This window comes from Primulina eburnea, chromosome 9 (genome assembly GCF_022965805.1).
Source record: "Primulina eburnea isolate SZY01 chromosome 9, ASM2296580v1, whole genome shotgun sequence".
Lineage (NCBI taxonomy): Eukaryota > Viridiplantae > Streptophyta > Magnoliopsida > Lamiales > Gesneriaceae > Primulina > Primulina eburnea.
Window position 1 is genome coordinate 31,998,318 of NC_133109.1, and position 22,706 is coordinate 32,021,023.

General features: G+C 28.9%; 1 protein-coding gene across 1 annotated transcript; it reads right to left on the reverse strand.

Annotated features, from left to right (window-relative positions):
- Positions 1 to 1,910: 1,910 nt before the first annotated feature.
- On the reverse strand, positions 1,911 to 5,827 carry LOC140841723 (uncharacterized). The gene is made up of 9 exons (XM_073209362.1): positions 5,803 to 5,827; positions 5,125 to 5,607; positions 3,841 to 4,796; positions 3,664 to 3,754; positions 3,398 to 3,555; positions 3,255 to 3,306; positions 3,086 to 3,162; positions 2,897 to 2,990; positions 1,911 to 2,809 (listed from the first exon to the last, which is right to left on the reverse strand). The coding sequence occupies exons 3-9, from the start codon at positions 4,753 to 4,755 to the stop codon at positions 2,268 to 2,270; spliced, it is 1,929 nt and encodes a 642-aa protein (XP_073065463.1). The 5' UTR covers positions 4,756 to 4,796; positions 5,125 to 5,607; positions 5,803 to 5,827; the 3' UTR covers positions 1,911 to 2,267.
- Positions 5,828 to 22,706: the final 16,879 nt, after the last annotated feature.

Below are 22,706 nucleotides of genomic sequence, written 5' to 3' on the forward strand. Positions count from 1 at the left end.
TTCTCTCAAATTAGCAAAGATATTTTTCATCCAAATATAATTCACAATGAAAAAAATAAAAATAGATAATAGTGAACAAAACCACAAATGTATTTAAATGGATTACACAAAAGCAGAAGATTGTCAAATAAAATTATTTTAATTAACTAAATTATCATAATAATGTTAAAATAAAGCCGCTAAGCTTGGTATTAAGTTATATATCAATTGTGATTTTTCTAATTTTCAACCACCTGCAGTCACAATGGAAAATAATAAAAATAAAAATAACAAAATAGTGAATTCTACCAAAACTAAAACCACAATGTGTTTAATGGATTACACATAGACAAACAATTGTCAAATAAAATTATCTTAATTAATTAAATTATTATAATAATAATATTAAAATAAAATCACTAAACTTGTTTTTAAGTTAAATTATTGGAAACTAATATAATATCATAATTTTGTGAATATGATAAGTATATTATATAGATTAACCGAGGTGTAAAAAATAATTAAGAAAAAGAAATGAAAACAAAACACGAACTATTGATAAATTTAACTAATTAAATTACAGAGACCAACGTAGCGTCGAATAATTAAGTAAAAAAACTCATAGAAAAAGGAAAATAGATAATCAATAAAATAAAATGAAATCATAAAAGATCTAATGCGTTAAACAAATTAATGTAATAAACTTTATGTAATCTTCAAATTTTGTAAAAAGTGACAAATATATTTTATTAATTAATTAACCAAACTTTAAAAAAAAAAAGACAAGAAGATGCCATGTAGAATCACAAATGGGAGAAAAATAGGATAAATCCAATGTATTCAATGAATATTAATGCTCATAATAAATCTCAAAATAACTATCAAAATAAATTCTTGGAGACTAATATAGTCTAGCATAATTTTGTGAAAATGATAAGTATTAACCAAACCGTAAAAAATATTAAGAAAAAAATGAAAACAAAACAAGAACCATAAATAAATTAAATTAATTAAATCAATGAAACCAATGTAGTGTCAAATAATTAAGTAAAAAAATAATAGAAGGAGAAAAATAGATAATCATTAAATAAAATGAAACTCTGAAAAATCCAAGACGTTAAAAAATTAATGTAATAAAACTAAAATAAATATAGATTAATATATATTTTGGATGGTGGGAGCTCAAAAAAACCATCAAAATAAATCCTTGAAACTGAGATGTAATCTTCAATTTTTGTGAAAAGTGACAAATATATTTTACTGATTAATTAACCGAACTCTGAAAAAACATGAAGAAGCCATGTGTAACGAAGGGAAAAGTAGGAAAAAATTCAATATATTCGATAAATATTAATGTTCATATTTTAATAATTAGTTATTTAAGATAAACAAAGAAATTATAAGTTAACTTATACAAGAAAACAAATTGCTAAACTAAATAGAGAAGAACAAACATGAAAATTCATAATTGAAAATGATATATTTGTATGTAAGTAAATTGGCAGTCGTTAGTTATTTAAGATAAACAAATTACAAATTAACTTATATTAGGAAACAATTTACTAAACTAAATAAATAGACGGGGAAAGACAAATATGAAATTCGCAATTGAAATTGGTATATTTATATGTAATAAATTCAATTGGTATATTTATATGTAATAAAAATATATAACAATAATAAGTAGATACGTGAAGGTTTAAGATTTTTTTGGACCTCAAATGCGAGGATGGAAGTGAACAATTAGATGAATTTTTAGGATGACAACAACTTGTGTGAGACGATCTCACGGATCGTGTTTGTGAGACGGATCTCTTATTTGAGTCATTTATGAAAAAATATTACTTTTTATGCTACGAATATTAATTTTTATTGTGAATATCAAATGGTTGACCCGTCTGCTTGTGCTCTATTTCTCTGTGGTTAAATCATACATGTACAACAAACCAAGAACCATTTATATCTGCTTGTTAACTTTAACAGGGGAGCTGTCATTTTTGCAAATGATGTAATTTACACTCAGAAAGAATTTGTGATTTGTTGAATCTATGAATTGAACCACATACACAATAGTTTGTTGCTGACCTAAACTAAGACTAACAGATTTACTATGGCATTGAATGAAAGCCGAGATTCTTGAAATTCTTGCTGAAATAGAAACCAAACTCAGTCATCTCCTTCAACAAATTTCCAACGTGGAAGCAGGCACCGTGCTTTTGAAGCTTGAATGCAAACATGTCTGCTGTGTTACAACTCCGTCGAGCAAACAATGTACATAACTTGGCATTCTAATTTTGAACAGGCAATCCATAATTATGAAACGTTCTGATTGTTCCATCCCAACCAGCAGTCACGAACACGAGGCCCCACGTAGCTGATGCAATTCTGGAGTTGTTCTTGTGCTGCAGTTTTTGATGAAAATGACCGCCACATTCTTTACAGGGATGACAATCATTTTCTGAAGATGGTGAATCCCATAAAGGAAGTTTCTCTTCCGGCCATGTGGCAGAACCCCTAGAGGAACTGTCCATTGAAAACCAGTTTGGTAGGGTGAAGCGTTCCAAATCCCAGGCCCTTGGCGAGGCCTCTAGACAGTTGTGCAACGGAAACATATTGCAGTCCATATCTAAATCTGTCCAAGGTGTTGCTAGTGACACACCCTCAATGAAGAAGTGCTCGCAAGAACGTATAGATTTGGTGTGTTTTGTTTTTTGGATGGATGGATCATCATAGTTCCACAGGTAAACACGAGAATCGTCGCCAACTGATACAATGTGCCTTCCGTTTGAAGTAAACGAAGCCGACATTTGACAACCTGATTTTGCTAGACCTGTTTGTGGAAAACAGGTTCAGAAAGGTAAACTAACAAATCTTGACTGGTATTGTTTGGAGAACTAGAATCAATTCATTTGTGCACCTCTGTATTTGCAGACAACCTCTAGCCCATCAAGTACTCGGATTTTCGAATCCTCAGCCGTTATCATCACCCTTTGAGTGTTGTCCTTAAGAAACTGGAAGAGACAAAATTCTATTTAGACTTCATCTACGCTTGACAAGGATAAAGTATTAAGTACTACAATTTCAGCAGTTTGGGAATGTTGTATACCTTAATGCCAGTAATTTTGTTGCCAGATGACTTCTTTCCCCGAAAGTTTATCATTGCTTTTAGCAGTAGTTCGGCTTCTGTAAAACGACAAAAATCAGGTTTAAAATCTTCTCGTAACAGCATATTGCAACATTATGCAAAAATCTATTAACAGGGAGGAAATGTGCACCTGATCTTTCAAAGAAATGACAGGTGCCGGAAACGGAACCAACAACAAAACCCTGGGAATATTTGAAATGGGAAAGATACTAAGAAATTTCATAGTTGGTAGAATCGGTTTCAACTCAGTAACAATATCATTGTAAATCATACTTTTCCATTTGGCTGGTAGCATACTGCTGTCACTAAATCTCGAATGTTCGCCCATTCCTCTACTCTCTTCTTGTGGACTCCCCAAATTCGAACTTTACCATCAATGGAGCCACTGATGAAGTAATTCTCGTCCACGGGATTGAATTGAACACACGTTACTGAATCCACAGGAAAACCAAGATAAGTTTAGTTTCTTTTTTATTTTGTGAACGACACAAAACATTTACAAATGCCAAAGAATCATCGGTAAGTTTTCTGATGCTCACCATAGTTGCAGTGATGGAAAACACCAAGACATTTGTCCGATCCTACTTGCCATAAACGCGCGGTTTCATCTGTGGATGCTGATAGAAGATGCTGCAACCAAAAATATAAAACAGAATTCAGATATATACAAGGTTAAATGGGATAGCTATAGCTTAAGTTTAGCTAGCTTGACTAACATTAGAAGAGGACCATGCAAGATCCAAAATTTCGCCAGAATGTCCCTTCCACTTCTGCAATGGCTCTTCCTCGATATGGAATATCTTTTCAGGGATGACAGGAGCGTGGCACACTATTTTTCTTTGAGGACCAGACTTATCCATCGATCCTTGGAGGCCAAAATTGCATTTCACAGTCTCGCAAGAGGAATCCACCATGCTCACACGCCATATGCAGATAACACCATCTTCACCGCCACTAGCAAGAAATTGGCCATCGGAACTAAACTTCATAGTCCAAATAAGGCCATTATGAGCATTGATTTGTTGTCCGGTATAGACTGCGGAACATTCCGTACACTTCTTCCTACTCTGTTCCGTCCTCATTTGAGTCATCTTCCCCATGTTGCAAGCCGGAATATGGGATCTTTGCCTTTTCATCTTCCCCACCAAGTGTTTCCACCATCTAGTCACATTCTTGTTTTTCTTGTCCGCATCGAGGCTTTCACCAACAGAGACCCGACCATTTCCATGACCTCCGTCAATCTCTGGCTCCCGATTGATGCATATGTCGTCCAACCAATCCTGATCCGAATAATCAACAGAGCTACATGCTTCGCTATTAGATTGCCGTCTCTCACGTAAAAAAGTTTCATCCACACTGGCACTAGATGATCCACTAGATTTTACAGCCCTTTCCATTTCTATTCTTTCAAACCCACCAGAAGTTGAATCCTCAAAGAATTTGCTCAAAAAAATTTCCCTTCTTTCCTTGACACTAAGTGGCTTGTTCAACCAAATACCATACTCCATGTGTCTACAAACCGAATCTTCGTTCACAATGAAAAACTCGTCGGCCGTCAATCGATCTTTCGTATCAAAGAAAACCTCTTCTCCTTCAACGACACTCGGCATTTCTTGAAATGCACTTTGCATCAGAATTCCACATCAAAACAGTAGATACCTCAAATCAGTCCCTGTTTCAAATTCAACAGAGAAATTTACACAGTCAAGCTTTTTACACGAATCCAAAAACCGAAATTAACAAAGTTTTGCTCCCTAAACAAGGGATAAACCCACAGCATGCCCATACATTAGATACCCAAAACTCCTCGCCAGAAGAAATTAAATCAAGATAACATACTCACACAACACATTATAGAAGTATTAAATAATGCAACACCAATTGAAAACAGAGAGACCCAGAGGCAAATCAAGATAATTTTCGATCCCAAAACACACGAAAAATATAAAATAATGCCAGTAACCCAAAGGCCGAAAGTATTTGAAATGATTATGATGTACCTTAAATCCCTTCAAAAGCAAACAGCAAATCCCAGCTACATCACAAAAACCTCCTTCCCTTGAAACTGAAGCAAAGGTAAAAATCCGATCTTTGGTTTAAATAAGAATCAATGTTGACAATAAACAACCAACCAAATCTTGATCTTCATTAATGGGTCACGAGATCTGTGAATCACAGAGATGGGTTCTCGGGGATATCGACGGTGCACGAGCGGGAGCGGCGCAGCGCAGAATTGCAACAGGCGATACAGATGCCTATACAGTTTGTATGTATGCAGATAGATAGATAGATAGATAGATACAGATATGTACGTACGTACGTGTGTATGTATAGGTTTGTGTTTTCTGCAATTTGCTGCTCTTTTCACAAAAAGCTCGCACCCTTTTTGTACCCTCCAAAGGCAACACCATCCAAAGTCAATTTCCACACAAAGTCCAAGACTCCACCCCCACTTGAGCAACAAGCTGTTGAAAATATGAACACTGCAGCACTGAGGAAATAAAAAAGAACCCACTTTTCACAATCCGAACACTAATCAAGATTTGCAATAAATAATTTATCTAAAATGGAAGCAACCCAATAATCTTTTTCTTATATGAAAAATGGGTTTTGACTTTTGGCCAAGAATAGAGGTAGTAAATATTGCACGCACAAGAGCATAATTGTGCAAAGATTACCTTTTTAAAAGCGATGCTGATCAATTATTTTTCTGCCTAATTATTGGTGGTTTCAAGATTATCATGTCATAATTATAATAAAAATGGGGAATGCATAATATTTTAGCGTAGGCATGGGCGTGGAGAGATTCAACACAGGCTGTGAATTAGTTGTGTCCGTATTCATCCCAGCAACCATTGTCGTAACAGAGAGAGAAGATTTTTTACTTATCTATTTTGTGCACAATTTATGTGCTTTTTATAATATTTAAATTTAATTTAAATTAAATTCTAAATTTGCTTTAAAAAAAACTAAATTTAAATTTTATCATCATCAAATAGGAAAGAAATTTGCTTATTATAATTAGGAATAATATTCGGAATCAGAAATCTTTTAATATTACACACACTCTAAATTAAGTGTATTCAATTCAGAGTTTTGATAACTTTTCATGATTTTTTCAAATGATAAAGTTTTATGGATTTGATATATTTTTATTGACATTTATATAATCTCACATATTTATAAACAGATTTATGTGGATTCATATAGATTTTTTTGCAAGTTTTTTTATAGATTTTTGTGACATATATAACATATTCAGTTTGAAATGGTTTTTCAATATTTATATTAATAAATAAATTTACTTATTTCAAATTTAAATCAATTCATCCTTACATGTGTATATATGTGGGTTTGTATGCATGTTTGTAAATTTTTTAAAATACATCAATTGATTAATATGTAACCTTGTTTTTTAATTGATAATATAAATGTGAAAAGAACATTATTTAGCATTGTGTGGATATAGTTTTGTATAAAAATATCATAAATTACATATTAATTGAAAATGCTAAAAAGAATTTAAAAAATCATGGTTGTTGCGAGTCTATTCAATTATTAAGAACTAAACGACATTTTTTTGGATCATTTTTTATTATTATTAAATAACATTAATTTGTATAAATCATAAATTAAAAATCACAAAATCAATTATAGAATTCAAAATTTTTTATGATATTAAAATAAAAAATTATTAAATGAACAATCAGTCAAAAAATGAAAAATTTGAAAAAGAAAGATGGAAATATATATATATTATTATTATTATTATTATTATTATTATTATTAAAGTGGTGTTTTAAGGAGCTAGAGATTCTCACCAAATAACTAAATGATATTATTTTATTGAGTAGGTCTCATGTGAGACCGTCTCACGGATCTCAATCTGTGAGACGGATCAACCCTACCTATATTCACCATAAAAAGCAATATTATTTCATGGATTACCCAAATAAAGATCCGTCTCACAAAATTTGACTCGTGAGACCGTCTCACACAAGTTTTTACCTATTTTATATCCTTTTGCCTATTTTATATCCTTGCTTATATAAATCATTTATTTTAGTATCCGAATTTTGTATTGCATATAATTATTTAACTAAAAAATTAAAACTTTTAAATTCATGAGTAAATTATAGATCATGACCTAATCGGTCTTTATCTCACGAATCAACGTGGCATTATAGATATCAGTGTTACGTGACATGTAATGGATGTCATATTAAAATTTAAAGTTTTTATGTAAGATAATTTTTTGTACAAAAAAAAAATATTTTACTAAGACGTGATACTTATATAAACTTGTGTGAGACGGTCTCACAGGTCATATTTGTGAGACAAATCTCTTATTTTGATCATCAATGAACAAATATTACTTATTATGCTAAGAGTAATGCTTTTTATTGTGAATATTGGTAGTGTTGACTCGTCTCACAGATTAAGATCCGTGAAACGATCTCACATGAAACGCACTCTAGATTATACGAGATTTATTGATATAATTTGAACTTTTAAATAATTTAGACATGAGTTTGAGAAAAATTGAAAAAAGTTTTTCTCAAAAAGATAGAGAGATATGTACAAAATACTAACAAATACACAACAACTAAATTAGCTAACAAATATCGTGAAGGTTAAAATCGTATGAAAAACTTTGATGTAGTATTGACATACCAAAATTAGTTAATAAAATGTACTCGAGTTTAATAATATATATACCAATAAACTATATACAAACGTGTGTGTAAAATTATAACCATGCTTTATATTAAAAAATTAAAATTGATTAAATATTTAATTTAATAAAATTGATAGAAGTTAGTGAGAAATTATAGCGCAATTTGATAGCGATAATATTGAAAATAAAAACAATGATAATATTGGGAAAAATGTCGGTATAAGTATAATTTGGAAAATAAAATATGATGTCTTATATACGACATATTATTTACATAAGTATAATAGTATAGATATAATATAAAATATTTATATAATTTGAAAATAGAAAACGAGAATTTTTAATTAATTCATGAAATTCAATAATTGAAAATTAAAATTTCCCAACGTTTTGGTAACGGGTTTAGTTATTTAGATGCCTAATTTTTCCCATTATTATTGTCATGTAAGCCGAAAATCATGGAGACATTACTGCACACATGTGGAAAACTGGAAATCACATTGCCTTTTAAATGTGAATTTATAGTTTTTCTTTTCCAAGCATTTACATTATTTATTTATTATCTACCATATCCTAATAGATTAAAAAAAATTATATATTTTCAAATAAAAAATGATATTAAATAATTATCTCGATATTGTGATTTATTTCATAAAATAATCATATAACGTTAACTTTTTTTAAAAAAATTTATCATAAAGGGGCGTGCATTAAAAAAGCAATCAAAAAATTTACTTCCACTGAAATAGTTATTTTTATTGATTATCAAAAATTTCAGGGAAAAAAACCACTTTTGATTACTTAATTTTAATAAAAACACCTTTTTTTTACACAAATGTTACTATTATAATACATTACACACAAAAAACTAATTCAAAGTAGAAAATCTGATTATTAATAAAATAAAAATTGATAAACGACGTAGTATCGAACGCTTGTCGTTTTTCTAAAAGTTATACCTAATGGTAAAGATACAACTCGAATATTTTAATGGTACAACAGCTCCATATCAAATTTCGATTTATCTATTCATCCCGAACAATTATTAAACCCAAAAAATGATATATGTTTTTATTGCTCAAAAAGGTGAAATCGCTCACCTTAGGTGTCCCTCATCTCCGGCCCGACAAGAATGTGAGATGGGTATTTTATGGTTTCCATTATCTCATCTTAGTTTTCCAATGAATATCCAAATAAAATATTATTAATGAATAATAAGTCCAAATATGTAATAATAATAATTAATAAAATATTTACATGCAATGCATATATACCTATCAATTGTAATAATGATAGGATAGTACAACAGCTTGATATGACAATGGGAAAGTGGGAATTTCAATTTTACCATTTAGGATCATGTATAGCTTTCACACACCCAATACCTTTTTACACTTTTTTCTTTTGCAGAAAATTAAACATTACACAGAGATTTATGTACAATTATGTTATGATTAAATTTCTTATGAGACGATCTCACGAATCTTTATATGTGAGATGAGTCAACTCTATCGATAATCATAATAAGAAGTAATATTTTAAGCATAAAAAATAATATTTTTTGATGAATGATCCAAATAAGAGATCTGATTTGTATACGATCATAAGATATCTGTATCACAAACTATGCTCTGATTCTGGTTATATAATTTGTATGTGTTTTTTTTTATGTTGTCCGTCGATTTACAATCATAGCTCACAAACTTACATTTTTTTTTTGTTTTATTCATTTTTCATCATAATACTGGCATTATACATGAAAATACTGACATGATTATGTATTTTTTTCTACATTTTTTATGTCACGTCAACACTTATTACACGTGTTTACAAATTTTTCTACATTATATATATATATATATATATATATATATATATATATATATATATATATATATATATATATATACACACAATATATTTTTATTTGTGGTTGATTTAGTGTTTTAGGTCACAAAGATTTTGTGATTTGATGTTGTTGCTTTTTATCATGATCAATAATATTATAAAGTGTGTGATGTAAACATTATCTTATAAAGAGAAATATATAGTTGAAAAGTGTAAATTTGAAGCCCCCACATATCTTATGCAGAGGATAAGCCTTCCTACGGTCCAAACTCAACGTCGTGGTGGAAATTTAATTTTATTTTTATTAATTAAAGCCATTTATTATTTTACTATATATATATATATATATACACACACAGAATTCAATTTCGACGTATACATTGAAAATGGTAAATAAATTAATTGGTGAATAATTCAACACAAAATCTTATGAGATCGTCTTATGAGTCAATTTTGTGAGACAGATCTCAAACCCGACTCGATTTTATGAATTTTTTAATTTTTATACCAAAAATTATAATTTTTTATTCTAAAAATGATTGGTAAATATGTCTCACATATGGACTTAACCTTAAATTAAATATATGAATGTTTGTATTTGACTAATTCCCGATACAACCTGTAAACCAAGTGTTTAATTAAATGCGAAATTAATAATAAGAAAAAAAAATAATGCAATCTTATTGGTTTCCAAAGTTACAAGGACGTATCAACTACCGAATCTAAAAGTACTTTTTCTATTAATTGTGATATAATATCAACTAGACATGGTCAGTTAGTTGTCTCTAAAACAAAAAACTTGTAAGATAATTTCACGAATCATATTTTGTAAAATTAATATTTTATTTTGGTCATTTACGAAAAAATATTACTTTTTATTCTAATAATATTATTTTTTATTGTGAATATCAATAGGATTGACTCGTCTTACAGACAAAATTTCTTTACACCGTACTATGTCCCTATTTGGATTATTCAACACTAAATCGAAAGTATTTTTTTATGATATGGTCAAATTTTACTTCTTGGATCATCAATATATATGTCAACTTTCACAAAAATTCGAGAAACTCACGTGATTACTGATATTGGAATAAAGAAAAAATATTTGACAAAAACTTGTGTGAGACGGTTTCACGGGTAATATTTGTGAGACATATTTCTTATTTGGGTCATTCATGAAAAAATATTATTTTTTATGTTAAGAGTATTACTTTTTATAGTGAATATCGGTATGGTTGACCCGTCTCAAAGATTAAGATTCGTGAGACGGTCTCACATGAGACCCACTCAAAATATTTTAGTGTATCATATATCCGTGTTAGGAATCAAGTTAAATTGCCTTTAAATATTTTACTTAAAGAATTGCCATTTGTAATATCTTTAAATTTATAAGTGATTTTTAAAATAACATATCTGATTTTCAAAATATATCATGTTGTATTATTCTTCAATTTTTTGAAATTAAGTCACAAATTGACAAATATGATACTCTTAAATTGGGTCGTGAATAATATAAAATCACTCTCGAAAATTGGGGAATAAAATAGAGTGGTCCAGGAAATATTACGGGTCCATTAATGTTTGCAAGTGAGAGGAATAAAACAATTAAACAATTTAAAATATAATTTTCCAACGAACGAATTAATTTATTTGGTAAAATTATTATTTCATGAATAGAAATTTTTTTTATAAAAAAATATTTGACGGTTTTTTGCACATATAAAATGTGTATGAAATTACTTTTGTATTTTAATTATTATTTTTTTAGTAATCTATGTGGTTTTTTTAAATAAAAAAAATGGAAAAAAGCTATTTATTATGTGATTCTTCTTTTCCAAAATAATTGGCGGAAGGATCGAAGAAGAACGAGGAATGCTTAGTAATTCACCAATGAAAATTCTATTATACTCCCGGAGGTTAAGGCAAAAACTTGTGTGAGATGGTCTCACATGTCGTATTTTGTGATACAGATATCTTATTTAGATTATCCATGAAAAATTATTACTTTTTTATACTAAGCATATTATTTTTTTTGTCAATATCGGTAGGGTTGACTCGTCTCACATATAAAACTTCGTGAGACCGTCTCATAAGAGACCTTTCGAAGTTAATTATTTATTATGTCTCTTTCTTTGTTTTTCGAAAATATTGCAAATGTCACTCATTCAAATTATGAGATATGAAGCCCTTGGAGTATTATGGAGTTAGCCAGTCATCGAAGTAGTTGTTTTTTAGTTATTTGAATATTTTATACACAAAAGCAATTATAAAATGGTCTCACGGTCAAATTTATGAGATATATATTCATTTTGACTCGATTTATAAAAACCATTCAAAAAATTATTTTTCGTTACAGATATAGATCGGTTAACCAATCTAATTTAGATCTGTGAGATCATCTCACGAGAGAGTTATTCATGTATTTATATATCAATTTTTTAAAATATAATTATAATAATGAAACATAATAGTACGTGATTGGTTAGCCAAAATTTGATTCTGATTCCTACTGATATTATTTAGTGACTTAAAAAAATAAATTATTTGCGTTTTCAATGAATTTATTGATGGTCCAATCGCCATATGTGTGGAGTAAGAAGAGGGATATATTAATCTTTATGTGGTGAGAAGTCATGCATGAAATCATCCTTTCTTGATATTCAATATATGATTTTTATTCTAAAATTGATATATAAACAAAGTTGAGAAATGTAACTTATTTTGCTTTATATTTATCATCAAAGATAATCATCGTATAGATATGAGTTAGCACTAACATATTTCTAAACCGTAAAAGATTTCTCACAAATGTTGTTGCTAGTAGCTTAGAAAAGTTTTGTTCATATCACTCGTATGTGTAATATTCTTATTCATTCAGTATGTGACACATGTGCTGAATTGACAAATCATGGCAACTCATTCAACTATGATGTATGGATAATGATATGAGTAGCCGCGTAGCAATGAGATTTAGAACAACATTAGAAACCTTATTCGTAACGATTGCCAATTTTTTACGAATTTCAAATACATCTTATAACATGTTCAATAGCCACATTCATTTTACTTTTATACCTCGAACTCAGTGATTCTATATGTATTAACTCAAAAACAGAAATATGTAGATATAGCTCACCTTAACAATTATGCACATTAGTCACACACATAAACATAAACATATTGAATCCAAGGCATGCGTGCACATAAAATTTGCATTGGAAAAAAACCAATGACAAAAGGGTTGGAATTTGAAGTTTGAACCAACCTCGCCCGATTGCGGCCTTGCCCGGTTATCGAGAAAATCAACCTCACCCTACGGTTTTAAACCACAAGCATACGAGCACCATTAATATTTCACGATATTTTTTCCACTAATATTTCATATTATTTGAAAATAAAAAATTACTGTTAAAACCCAGAAACTAAAAAAATATCTATCAAAATATAGGATTTTAAAATATTATAGATTTTATATAAGAAGTTTGATGTTCTTAAACTTTTTCCAATGGTGGCGAATGCAACTCGACTCCATTTGATATGTAACTGAAAACGGGGAAGAAATATTATTAATAATATTTAAATAATAATAAAAATATCTCAATTTTTCCACTATTTATTTAGAGTAGGTCTCTTATGAGACGATCTCACGAGTCTTTATCTGTGAGACAGATCAACCTACCGATATTCACAATAACAAAGTAATACTCTTAGCATAAAAAATAATATTTTTTCATGGATGACCTGAATGAGAGATCTGTCTCACAAAATACGACCCGTGAGACCATCTCACACAAGTTTTTACTTTCTTTTATCCAAAAAAACTAATTCGTGGTATTTGTTGATTGGCATAAAGAGATGAATATAAGTTATATAACTGAAACGGGGAAGAAATATTAATAATAATATTAATAAAGAATTTCAATAATAATAAAAATATCTCAATTTTCCCACTATTTTTTAAATCCAAAAAACTAATTCGTGATATGTTGATGATTAGATTTCTTGTGAGACAGTCTCACCAATCTTTATCTCTGATACGGGTCAACTCTACCGATATTCATAATAAAAAATAATACTCTTATCATAAAAAGTAATATTTTTCTATGGATGAACCAAATAAGAGTTCTGTATCACAAAATACGATCCGTAAGACCGTCTTACTCTAATTTTTGACTTTGTTGATTGACATAAAGAGAGTAATATAACTGAAAACATGGAAGAAATATTAATAATAATATTAATAAACAATTTAAATAACAATAAAAATATCTCAATTTTCCCACAATTTTTTTTATTCAAAAAACTAATTCGTGGTATTTGTTGATTGGCACAAAGAGATGAATATTGCCTTTTTGGCATAGCTGTATTTTACAATTATTTAATATGATTCACGATCTTTAATTTTCTATGCAATCTGTATGGTTTTAGGTTACATTTAATTTGGACCTATTTTAAAGGAAACCACATATTGATTACATTATTCCACGTTGTTCCATATTCGTTTCATTTCAAATGTGGAATCATTAAAATAATTGAAATCGACTTGATTTTTGTGGTTGAAGATGTGTGTGTCATTGAGAACTAATACTTTATTGGTGCATTGTGAATTATCCCCACTTTACCGATGAAGACTGGAAAATTCGACCCTGCCCCTGCAGGCAGTGCCTGCAGGGGCAGATCAAGGGCCAGAATTTTTCTGGCCCTTGGTTTTTTTTTTTTTAAAAAAAATTCCTCCCCCCATGAAATGATCTGGACCGTTGATTGGGTGTGGGGCACTGCCCCCACACCCAGTATCGACCAAACCATGAAGACTTTGCATCGTTCAGTGTCACGTCAGCTTTACGGATGAAAATAAGTTAGACAAGAATTTCGGAATACACATTATTGAAACTGAAATTTAATAAGATAAATGATCAAAATCTCAAAAAATTATCTGAACAACGCTGGTCATTGATCCAATTGCTTGGCTTTTAACTTCAATCTTAGCTAAGTTGGAAAGAGAACTCAGGGTTTAAATTGTATATTCTTGAAAATACGACACACGCTTTGATTTGTGATTTGTCGTCGTCGTCAGGTTCAATAACATACTTGTGAGCTCTAAGTGGGGTGCTCGCGGATGCTACAAATAAAATTATTTTGAGATTTTTCTTATTATTTTTTAAAGATTATAAGATCGATCGAAGTTTTCGGAAATTTATTCAGTCTGAGTAGACGAATATTCCAAGAATCGACCCGATTCTCTTGGTCAAGAAAGGCAAATATTGATATAGAATTTGTCTGAATAACTAAGTTGTAAAGGCGTAATTCACGATTGCCAAGATATGATCAAGGCGCATATGATATCATATCTTTTCATAATTTCTTCTCATTGAAACCAAAAAGGTATTTCAACGACTATATATGTTTCAATATAATATTATATATATTAATTAATAAGAGTGAAATACAAAAAAAAATAAAAATCATACTCTTGGGAGCTTGAAAGTTGAAACACCCTTTTCATGCAACCACTTTACAGTTCACAGGATCAAATAAGATACATTAAATACATACATACATATACATACATATATATATATATATATATATATATATATATATATATATATATATGAAGAAGAAGTCTCCTGTAAGATGATTGGTAAGACTGATATATTTGAAGCGAAAATAATACTTTTGGTGTAAAAAGAAATGATTATTCATGAGTGGAATCAGTTATGATACAGGTCTTTCACAAAATTGATATGTGACGACGGTGTTATGTGAGTTTTGTTATACATAAATATGTGTGTTATTAAATGATAAAGGTCGTGAATGACATATTTCTACATAAAAATATCGAATTAAATGGACATCGAGTATGGGAATCTATGTTTGCTGAGATTGGGGTGCCCTTTCAAAAAGGGTAAAATTGTTTTTTCATTGTATATTGTATTCTAAACCCTAAAACCCTAAAAAACCTTCTGATATTATTTTTAATCTCTGATGCTTACAGTTGGTAATGAATTGATTTCTTTTATACTTTTTGCGAATGAACGAATCCGAGAATAATTTTACTTCATGTTATTCTTTTATTTGAATTACCAATCAAGAGAACGAGGATAGTTTGAGTTTTATAAGATTATAAATATCTATATATATATATATATATATATATATAAGATAAATTATGTAGAGACATATATTACTTGTAGATACAAACTCTATATTTTATATTTCTCTCAATCGCGTTAGGTATAATTTTAATTTTTTCAATCTTAAATTTATTCAAAAATATATATGATAATGTTTGGTGGGTTTTTTAGTGTGTGAGTTTTTTTTTTTAAAAAAATAAAGACAATGACTTTATTGAAAAATATATATCACCAAAACTTAAGATAATTTTAATTATATAAAGGCAAATACTTGTGTGAGATAGTCTCACGAGTCGTATTTTGTGATACAGATATCTTATTTGGGTCATCAAGGAAAAAATATTATTTTTTATGCTAAGAGTATTACTTTTTATTGTGAATATCGGTAGAGTTTACCGGTCTCACAGATAAAGATTCGTGAGACCGTCTCACAAGAGACCTACTCTTATATAAATATACACCAAATTTATCGTTGTCGTCTTATTAACTTTGATCTACTGATAACTAGTTTCGATGTCATTATGAATTTTTAAAAATAAGAGCAATATCTTTAAAATTATAAATATACTATTTTTATTGAATAAAAATGTTATAAAAATAAATTTAATAAAATTATTTTTATTTTATCACTATTATCTATTTTAAAAAAATGTAAAATTATTAAAATATTTTCTTTAATCTTTATTAAAAATTTTGAATTTTACATATTATATATGAAAAATTAGCGCAAGAAAATATTAATTTAAAATAATAAACAAAAAATTAACAAAAAAATGTCACGCTGCGTGAATAAAACGCTAGCAGTCTCTATTTTTAAAACAACAAGCGAATCAAACTCAATGTGTGTGTGTGTGATAGAAATCTCAATTATCATTTATAATAATAATAATAATAATAATAATAATAATAATAATAATAATAATAATAATAATATAATGTAGATTGAATGAAAAGAAAAGTGATGTAAAACAGAAAAATATCAATAAAAGAAAAGGAATAACAAAATATATTAGTTCGTAAAGAAAATAAATAAAATTGTCCAAAAATTAAAAATATGTGGTGCTCGATCTAGTTCTCTTATCACTCGGTTTTTTCTGCTATTATTTCTCTAAAAAATTAGATATAAATTTTCAATATCTATGTAGTTTTTGGAAGAAAATAAAATTTTCTTTGTTCTTTCGAATAGAATAAATATATTATATTTTGTTTCCAATAATTGAGTGAAAAAACTTACAACTTTCCTTAAACATGATTGATTGTGGAAGCAACACAATTAAGGGGGTGTGGTCTTTTGAATGCTTGGACACCAAATTTTCACTATTAAAATTTAGTCAAAATGGTACTTTAAAAAAATGAAACACAAAATATGCATTCAAACGAGGAAAAAGAATTTGTTTTTGAGTGGGTCTCATGTGAGACCGTCTCACGGAACATAATCTGTGAGACGGGTCAACAATACCCATATTCACAATAAAAAATAGTAACTCTTAGTAAAACAAAAGTAGTCCAAAATGGTTATTTAAAAAACATTGTGAAACGCACACATGCATTCAAGAGGAAAAACACTTTGTTTTTAGACAAGAAATTACATCTATAAATAGATGCATTCATTCATAAATTTATTAATTTCTCAATTTTTTTCTCTCATAACATTTGAATGTTAGTTTATAATATCTATTATGTGTTTATTCTTCTGTATTCAGAGATTATATGTTCTATTTGGAAATACGATAAATGATTTTTACTATAATAATTTTTTTAAAAAAAATCACATAATTCTCCATGTTTAATTTTTTTTTATTTTTAAAATTTATTTCGATATAGGGCAACATAAAAAAAAAAAAAAAACTATAAACTTAACGACCAATCAAGAGTAAGTCCAATCACTTGAACTTTTGACATTAACATCTTTTGCACGTAGTCACCAAATCTTGGTCCCAAAATGTCTTTATATGTTGAATTATAATATTTAATTTCAAATCATACCGGACCTTTTTTAAATATATTTTACAATATACAAAAATTAATGCACCATGGTTTCACTGACCCATATTTATATATCAATTGGATTAAATCTTTATGAATTATATGTACGAATTTGGATAATTTTTTTCATTAAATTAGCTTTTTAGGTCGAGTTAAATTCAAATCTCATTCCTAACATGATTTCATGACATAAGTCTACTGTTATCTGTTGGACTATTCTATAGATCACCGATAATGTTTTGTAAATTCACACTCAAGATGTTCATTAATGTGTGTGAGGGTAAATTAGATGTCCCACATCGGTTGGATTGAGTCTTCGGAGATTGTATATACATACTTTGATATTTTTTTCTTCTTTTAGCTAGCTTTGAGAATGAATTATATTTAAGTCTCATTCTTTAACAGATACTTTTGTGAGACTGATTTTCAACCGAACCGATTCCTAAAAAGTTATTCTATGCTAAAATATTATTTTTCGCTTTAAGTATCAATCAGATTTGACATGTCTCACAGAAATAGATCCGTGAGGATGTCTCACGATAATAATTTATTATTTTTTTAACTTCTCACAATTACATAACTATGCTAACATTAAGATTTCCTAGTCGAGATCTTATCACCTTTTTTCATTTATAATTCGCACTAGTTGGCATGATCAATGGACCAAGTACTTGGGAAATGATCCAATTAGATAGTAAGAAAACGAGTTATAATTATTATATTATTTTATTATTAAAATTGAGAGATTAGACTATAAAATCTCCAAACCATGTGATGCTAGATTTATTGGATATATTTTTTATTTAATTAATCTCGATTACAGCCTTTATTGATTAAATAATCCTTAGTTATGTAGTTAATCATGATTATTTGGAGCTTGTGGAACCTGATACTGTTCATTTGGCATTTTCTACAACTAAATAAGCTAAGCAATGACGTAACAAATACAATATATATATATATATATATATATATATATATATATATATATATATATATATATATATATATATATATAAAGAAATAAATTAAAAATAAAACAGATAGAAAATGTGGGAGTTTATATAAATTGTTATATGGTTTTTATATATAAAAATATTTTATAATCTGAAAAAATATAAATTTGTAAGTGTTGAAATATATAGGATCAAGCGCTTGACGTTTCTTAAAAAATATAGTTGTTGTCAGTCAGATATTTTAAACTGTACAATATGTAAAATGTCACGTTTTGATTATCCTACCAGCAAACATAATTATTGTACCCAAATGATCTCATTCTCAATAATTACACTCATTCCGATCAATATGAATAGAATCTCGTGACCTTGACCCTAATATCAATTGTAAAACAGAACACTTGCTGCTTTACTGAAACTTATAGTTTGTGGTAATAGTGCAACTCGAATCTTTTAAATCATACAACGACTCAAACGATCTGTTTCGATTCCTCTAATATGAACAATAATTCAATCAAAAATCATATATAAACATAAATTTTGCGGAAAAACATGAAAATAATAAATTATATGACTTGATGGATAATTTTATTTAATCGATGTCCAAGAAAGAGTGATCGTGGCTCATTGTAGTTCATATTTTCTTTCAATAAAATTCATTATTCGTTGGAAATATTGTTTGAGTACATATTTGCAAGCCAACAGTTGGTTAGAGAATTTATTGACTCAAGAGTAATAAATAATCTTTATTTTAATATAATTTAACTTTTTATGGTTTCATTTGCTTTATATGTATACTCGTGCAATCAGCATAGATAAAGTCCACGATATACTTTAATACGAATGTATCATAATTCGATCTTGAAACTCAATTGTAAACACTGTATATTCTAAATTCGTTCATAGTTGATTCAGCCGCCTAAAAACAAGGATCAAGGTCGCTTGAGGTTGAGACTAGCATATGTGATGTTGTGTACCGTGTTTTGTGGTAAGGGTATAGAGACGTTCGATCATGCAGATAAGTAATCATATGATGATTGTAACGAATAACCCACCATCGGACTTTCCAAGTAGTTATCATTCATCGAGAGGAAAATTCTGTGGTTGTGATTGTACGTAATTAGTCATTACGACCAGGGACAACACCGAGACTCTACATACAAGGATTGTGCTTTGCGAATGTGGTGAGGTTGGGTACAATTGCGAATGTATATGAGCCAGTGCATTGTAGTTGTGAATTCACTGCTCACCTACATGTGTTGATATCCTATGTGATCTAACAAAATAGTAGTGCATGAAATCTCTAGCCAAAATGTAATATGTACATTAGAGAAAAATTTATCTATTTGTGCATGCGACGACACTATGAATATTTCATTATTGTCTCACATAGCTATCGAATCTAATATGCAACCTCGATGAACCAATAGTTGCAGATTCGATTGGGATATATGAGATGAAGGAACTGTACTGTACGTTAATCATAACTGACTTGTTCTTAAATGCACTATCAGTGATACATAAAGAATCATGAGGCGATGCTACTAGACGGTATTACCATGATTCGATGGGTTTAATCAGAAAAATGATTTCTGACATCCCTGTGACCAAATGTTGATGCATGAAATGGGGCAAATTGGGGTAAACCCCAATAAAAGAAAATGTCCTGAATCACAAAGAGTTGTGAATCTATGGCTAGATGTATCCCTGAACCATTGAGGGTCACACAAGCACTTGATAGTTTTGTTCCTGTTAGGAAGAATAAAATTCAAATATTTGAATTTATATAAAATTATTATATAGTAAATTCAAGAAGTTGAATTTATGATAATTAAATTTTGAGAGAATACATTCAAAGAGATGAATTTATGAGATAGTAAATTCAAGAAGTTGAATTTATGATATTTAAAATTTGGAGAGAATGAATTCAAGGAGTTAAATTTATAAAATATGAGAATTTAATTTATTAAACTCAAAATTTGATTTTATTAAATATTAAATTAAATATATAGTGAGAGGTATATTTGATGGGCTTGGAGGAGTACAAGTCCAACATATTAAATAATTAAATTTTTTAATGGACTTTGATTAATTAATTAAACTAATTGGACTAGTCCAATGAATTAATCAAGCTCATTAAAATTAATTTTGGAACCTAAATCTTATATTATGGAAATTAGGTCACTAAGACATGATTTAAGTAGGAGACTTGAAATCCTAGCCTCTATTCATTTCCAAGGGTTTCAAAATTCTCTCACCCCTCTCATCCAAGATTTCGGCCACCCCTAAAGAAAGTTTAGGATTTGAGTCGTTTATCGAGTTTTTGATTTCCACGAAAACTTTTCTAAATATTCTCATGCTATTTATAAGAACTAATATTCTAGTCGTGGACTGGATTGGAGATTGGAGAAATGAGACTTGATGAACGTACATAGGTATTTACAACAAGAGCTATGTATGCTTATACTGGCACAGTTGGAGTCAAGTGAAAATTACTAAAGTTATATTATTAAGCATCCTATATATGTTTATTCTATTTAAATTATACGAGTGTCCAACTATTTTGATTGTCAAAATAAAATTTTAAAACTTCCGCTGTGATTTGGACACGAGAAAAACGATAACCCAACAATATTATTAGAGCCATGTTTCCTTTATCATATGGTTTAAATCACGCGGAATAATTTATTTCTAACTACACAAGAATATTATTCATAAAATTGATGTACAGTTAAAATTTTGATTTTTATCAGAAAAAAAATTCGGGTCTGCCCGGAACTTCGCACATCGTTCGCGCAGCATGCGCGTGGCATGCCCGCCATGATCGGGCAGAATATCAAACCACAAAAAATATTGCAAGATAGTTTCACAATTTAATTTTGTGAAATAGATATCTAACTTGCCGAATTAATGAAAAATATTATTTTTATAACCAAAGTATTACTTTTAACATTATATATAGGTTGAGTTAATTCATCTCAAAGATATTAACCCGTAAGACCGTACCATAATAGATCTCCTGATACTAGATTATCAATATTATAATAAAGATCACTATTCATGTTGAACAATTTTGATATATTGCTAACTCATTATGTCCATCTCTGTGCTCATGGTGACACTCATGACTCACCTATTAGATGTCACGAAACGTTTCAAATTATACATCTAATAGATGACTGTCACCTCATTAATTGGTAAGAAAGTGAGCCATGGGACGCGGCAGCATAAAAAATTTGTTGTACTGAAATGGACAAATATGATAACCAAGTTAAAATGAAAGGCTCAACTAAGAAACGAGCACAAGTTGGGCTTGGGAAATAAGAAAGCCCAAACCTAAAGCCCAATAAACACCTACTCTTATTTAGCGGATCAACTGTATGTATCGTTAACAACAAAGTGAACACTTATCTCTTGCTTGCTTCAGGCAACAACACAATGACACAAATATGTTCAAATATTGAAGCACAATGTATTTTCAATAAGAGATAATTATACACTCGTATAAATAAAGAAGTGATCTGTTGTGACACGGTCTCACTGATTTTTTTATAAGACTGATCAACTATATATTTTTTTATAATAAAAAACAATATTTTTTATATGAAAAATATTTTTTCCCATGAGCGAGACAAATAGGATATTTATCTCACGAAATTGACACGTGAGATCGTCTAATGAGAGTTTTTGTGATAAATAAATAATTTTTTTATATTATCATATTTGAAGACTGAAATTTAAACCGTGTTATATAGTGAAAGACCTTAAATATAGTTGACCTTAAATAACCTTCATTTCTATTTTTCTAGAATATTCAATAAAAATTAAAATTTAATTAAAACATATAAATATCTTACAACATATTAATAATAGTAATAGTAGATAAAATATATAATATATATACCCAAATCTCCAATAAGTATAATTATTTTTTAAAATTGTTTGATTTTCTTTTTTAAAAATTTGTTTTTATTATT

What these genes read in the sequence shown, in the direction of transcription:
- LOC140841723 (XM_073209362.1), bottom strand. Translation starts at nt 4,755, where the DNA reads ATGCAAAGTGCATTTCAAGAAATGCCGAGTGTCGTTGAAGGAGAAGAG. An exon ending in TTGCATGGTCCTCTTCTAAT is followed by an intron (nt 3,755 to 3,840) that starts GTTAGTCAAGCT and finishes TTTTGGTTGCAG; the next exon opens with CATCTTCTATCAGCATCCAC. An exon ending in GGTTGTCTGCAAATACAGAG is followed by an intron (nt 2,810 to 2,896) that starts GTGCACAAATGA and finishes TTCCACAAACAG; the next exon opens with GTCTAGCAAAATCAGGTTGT.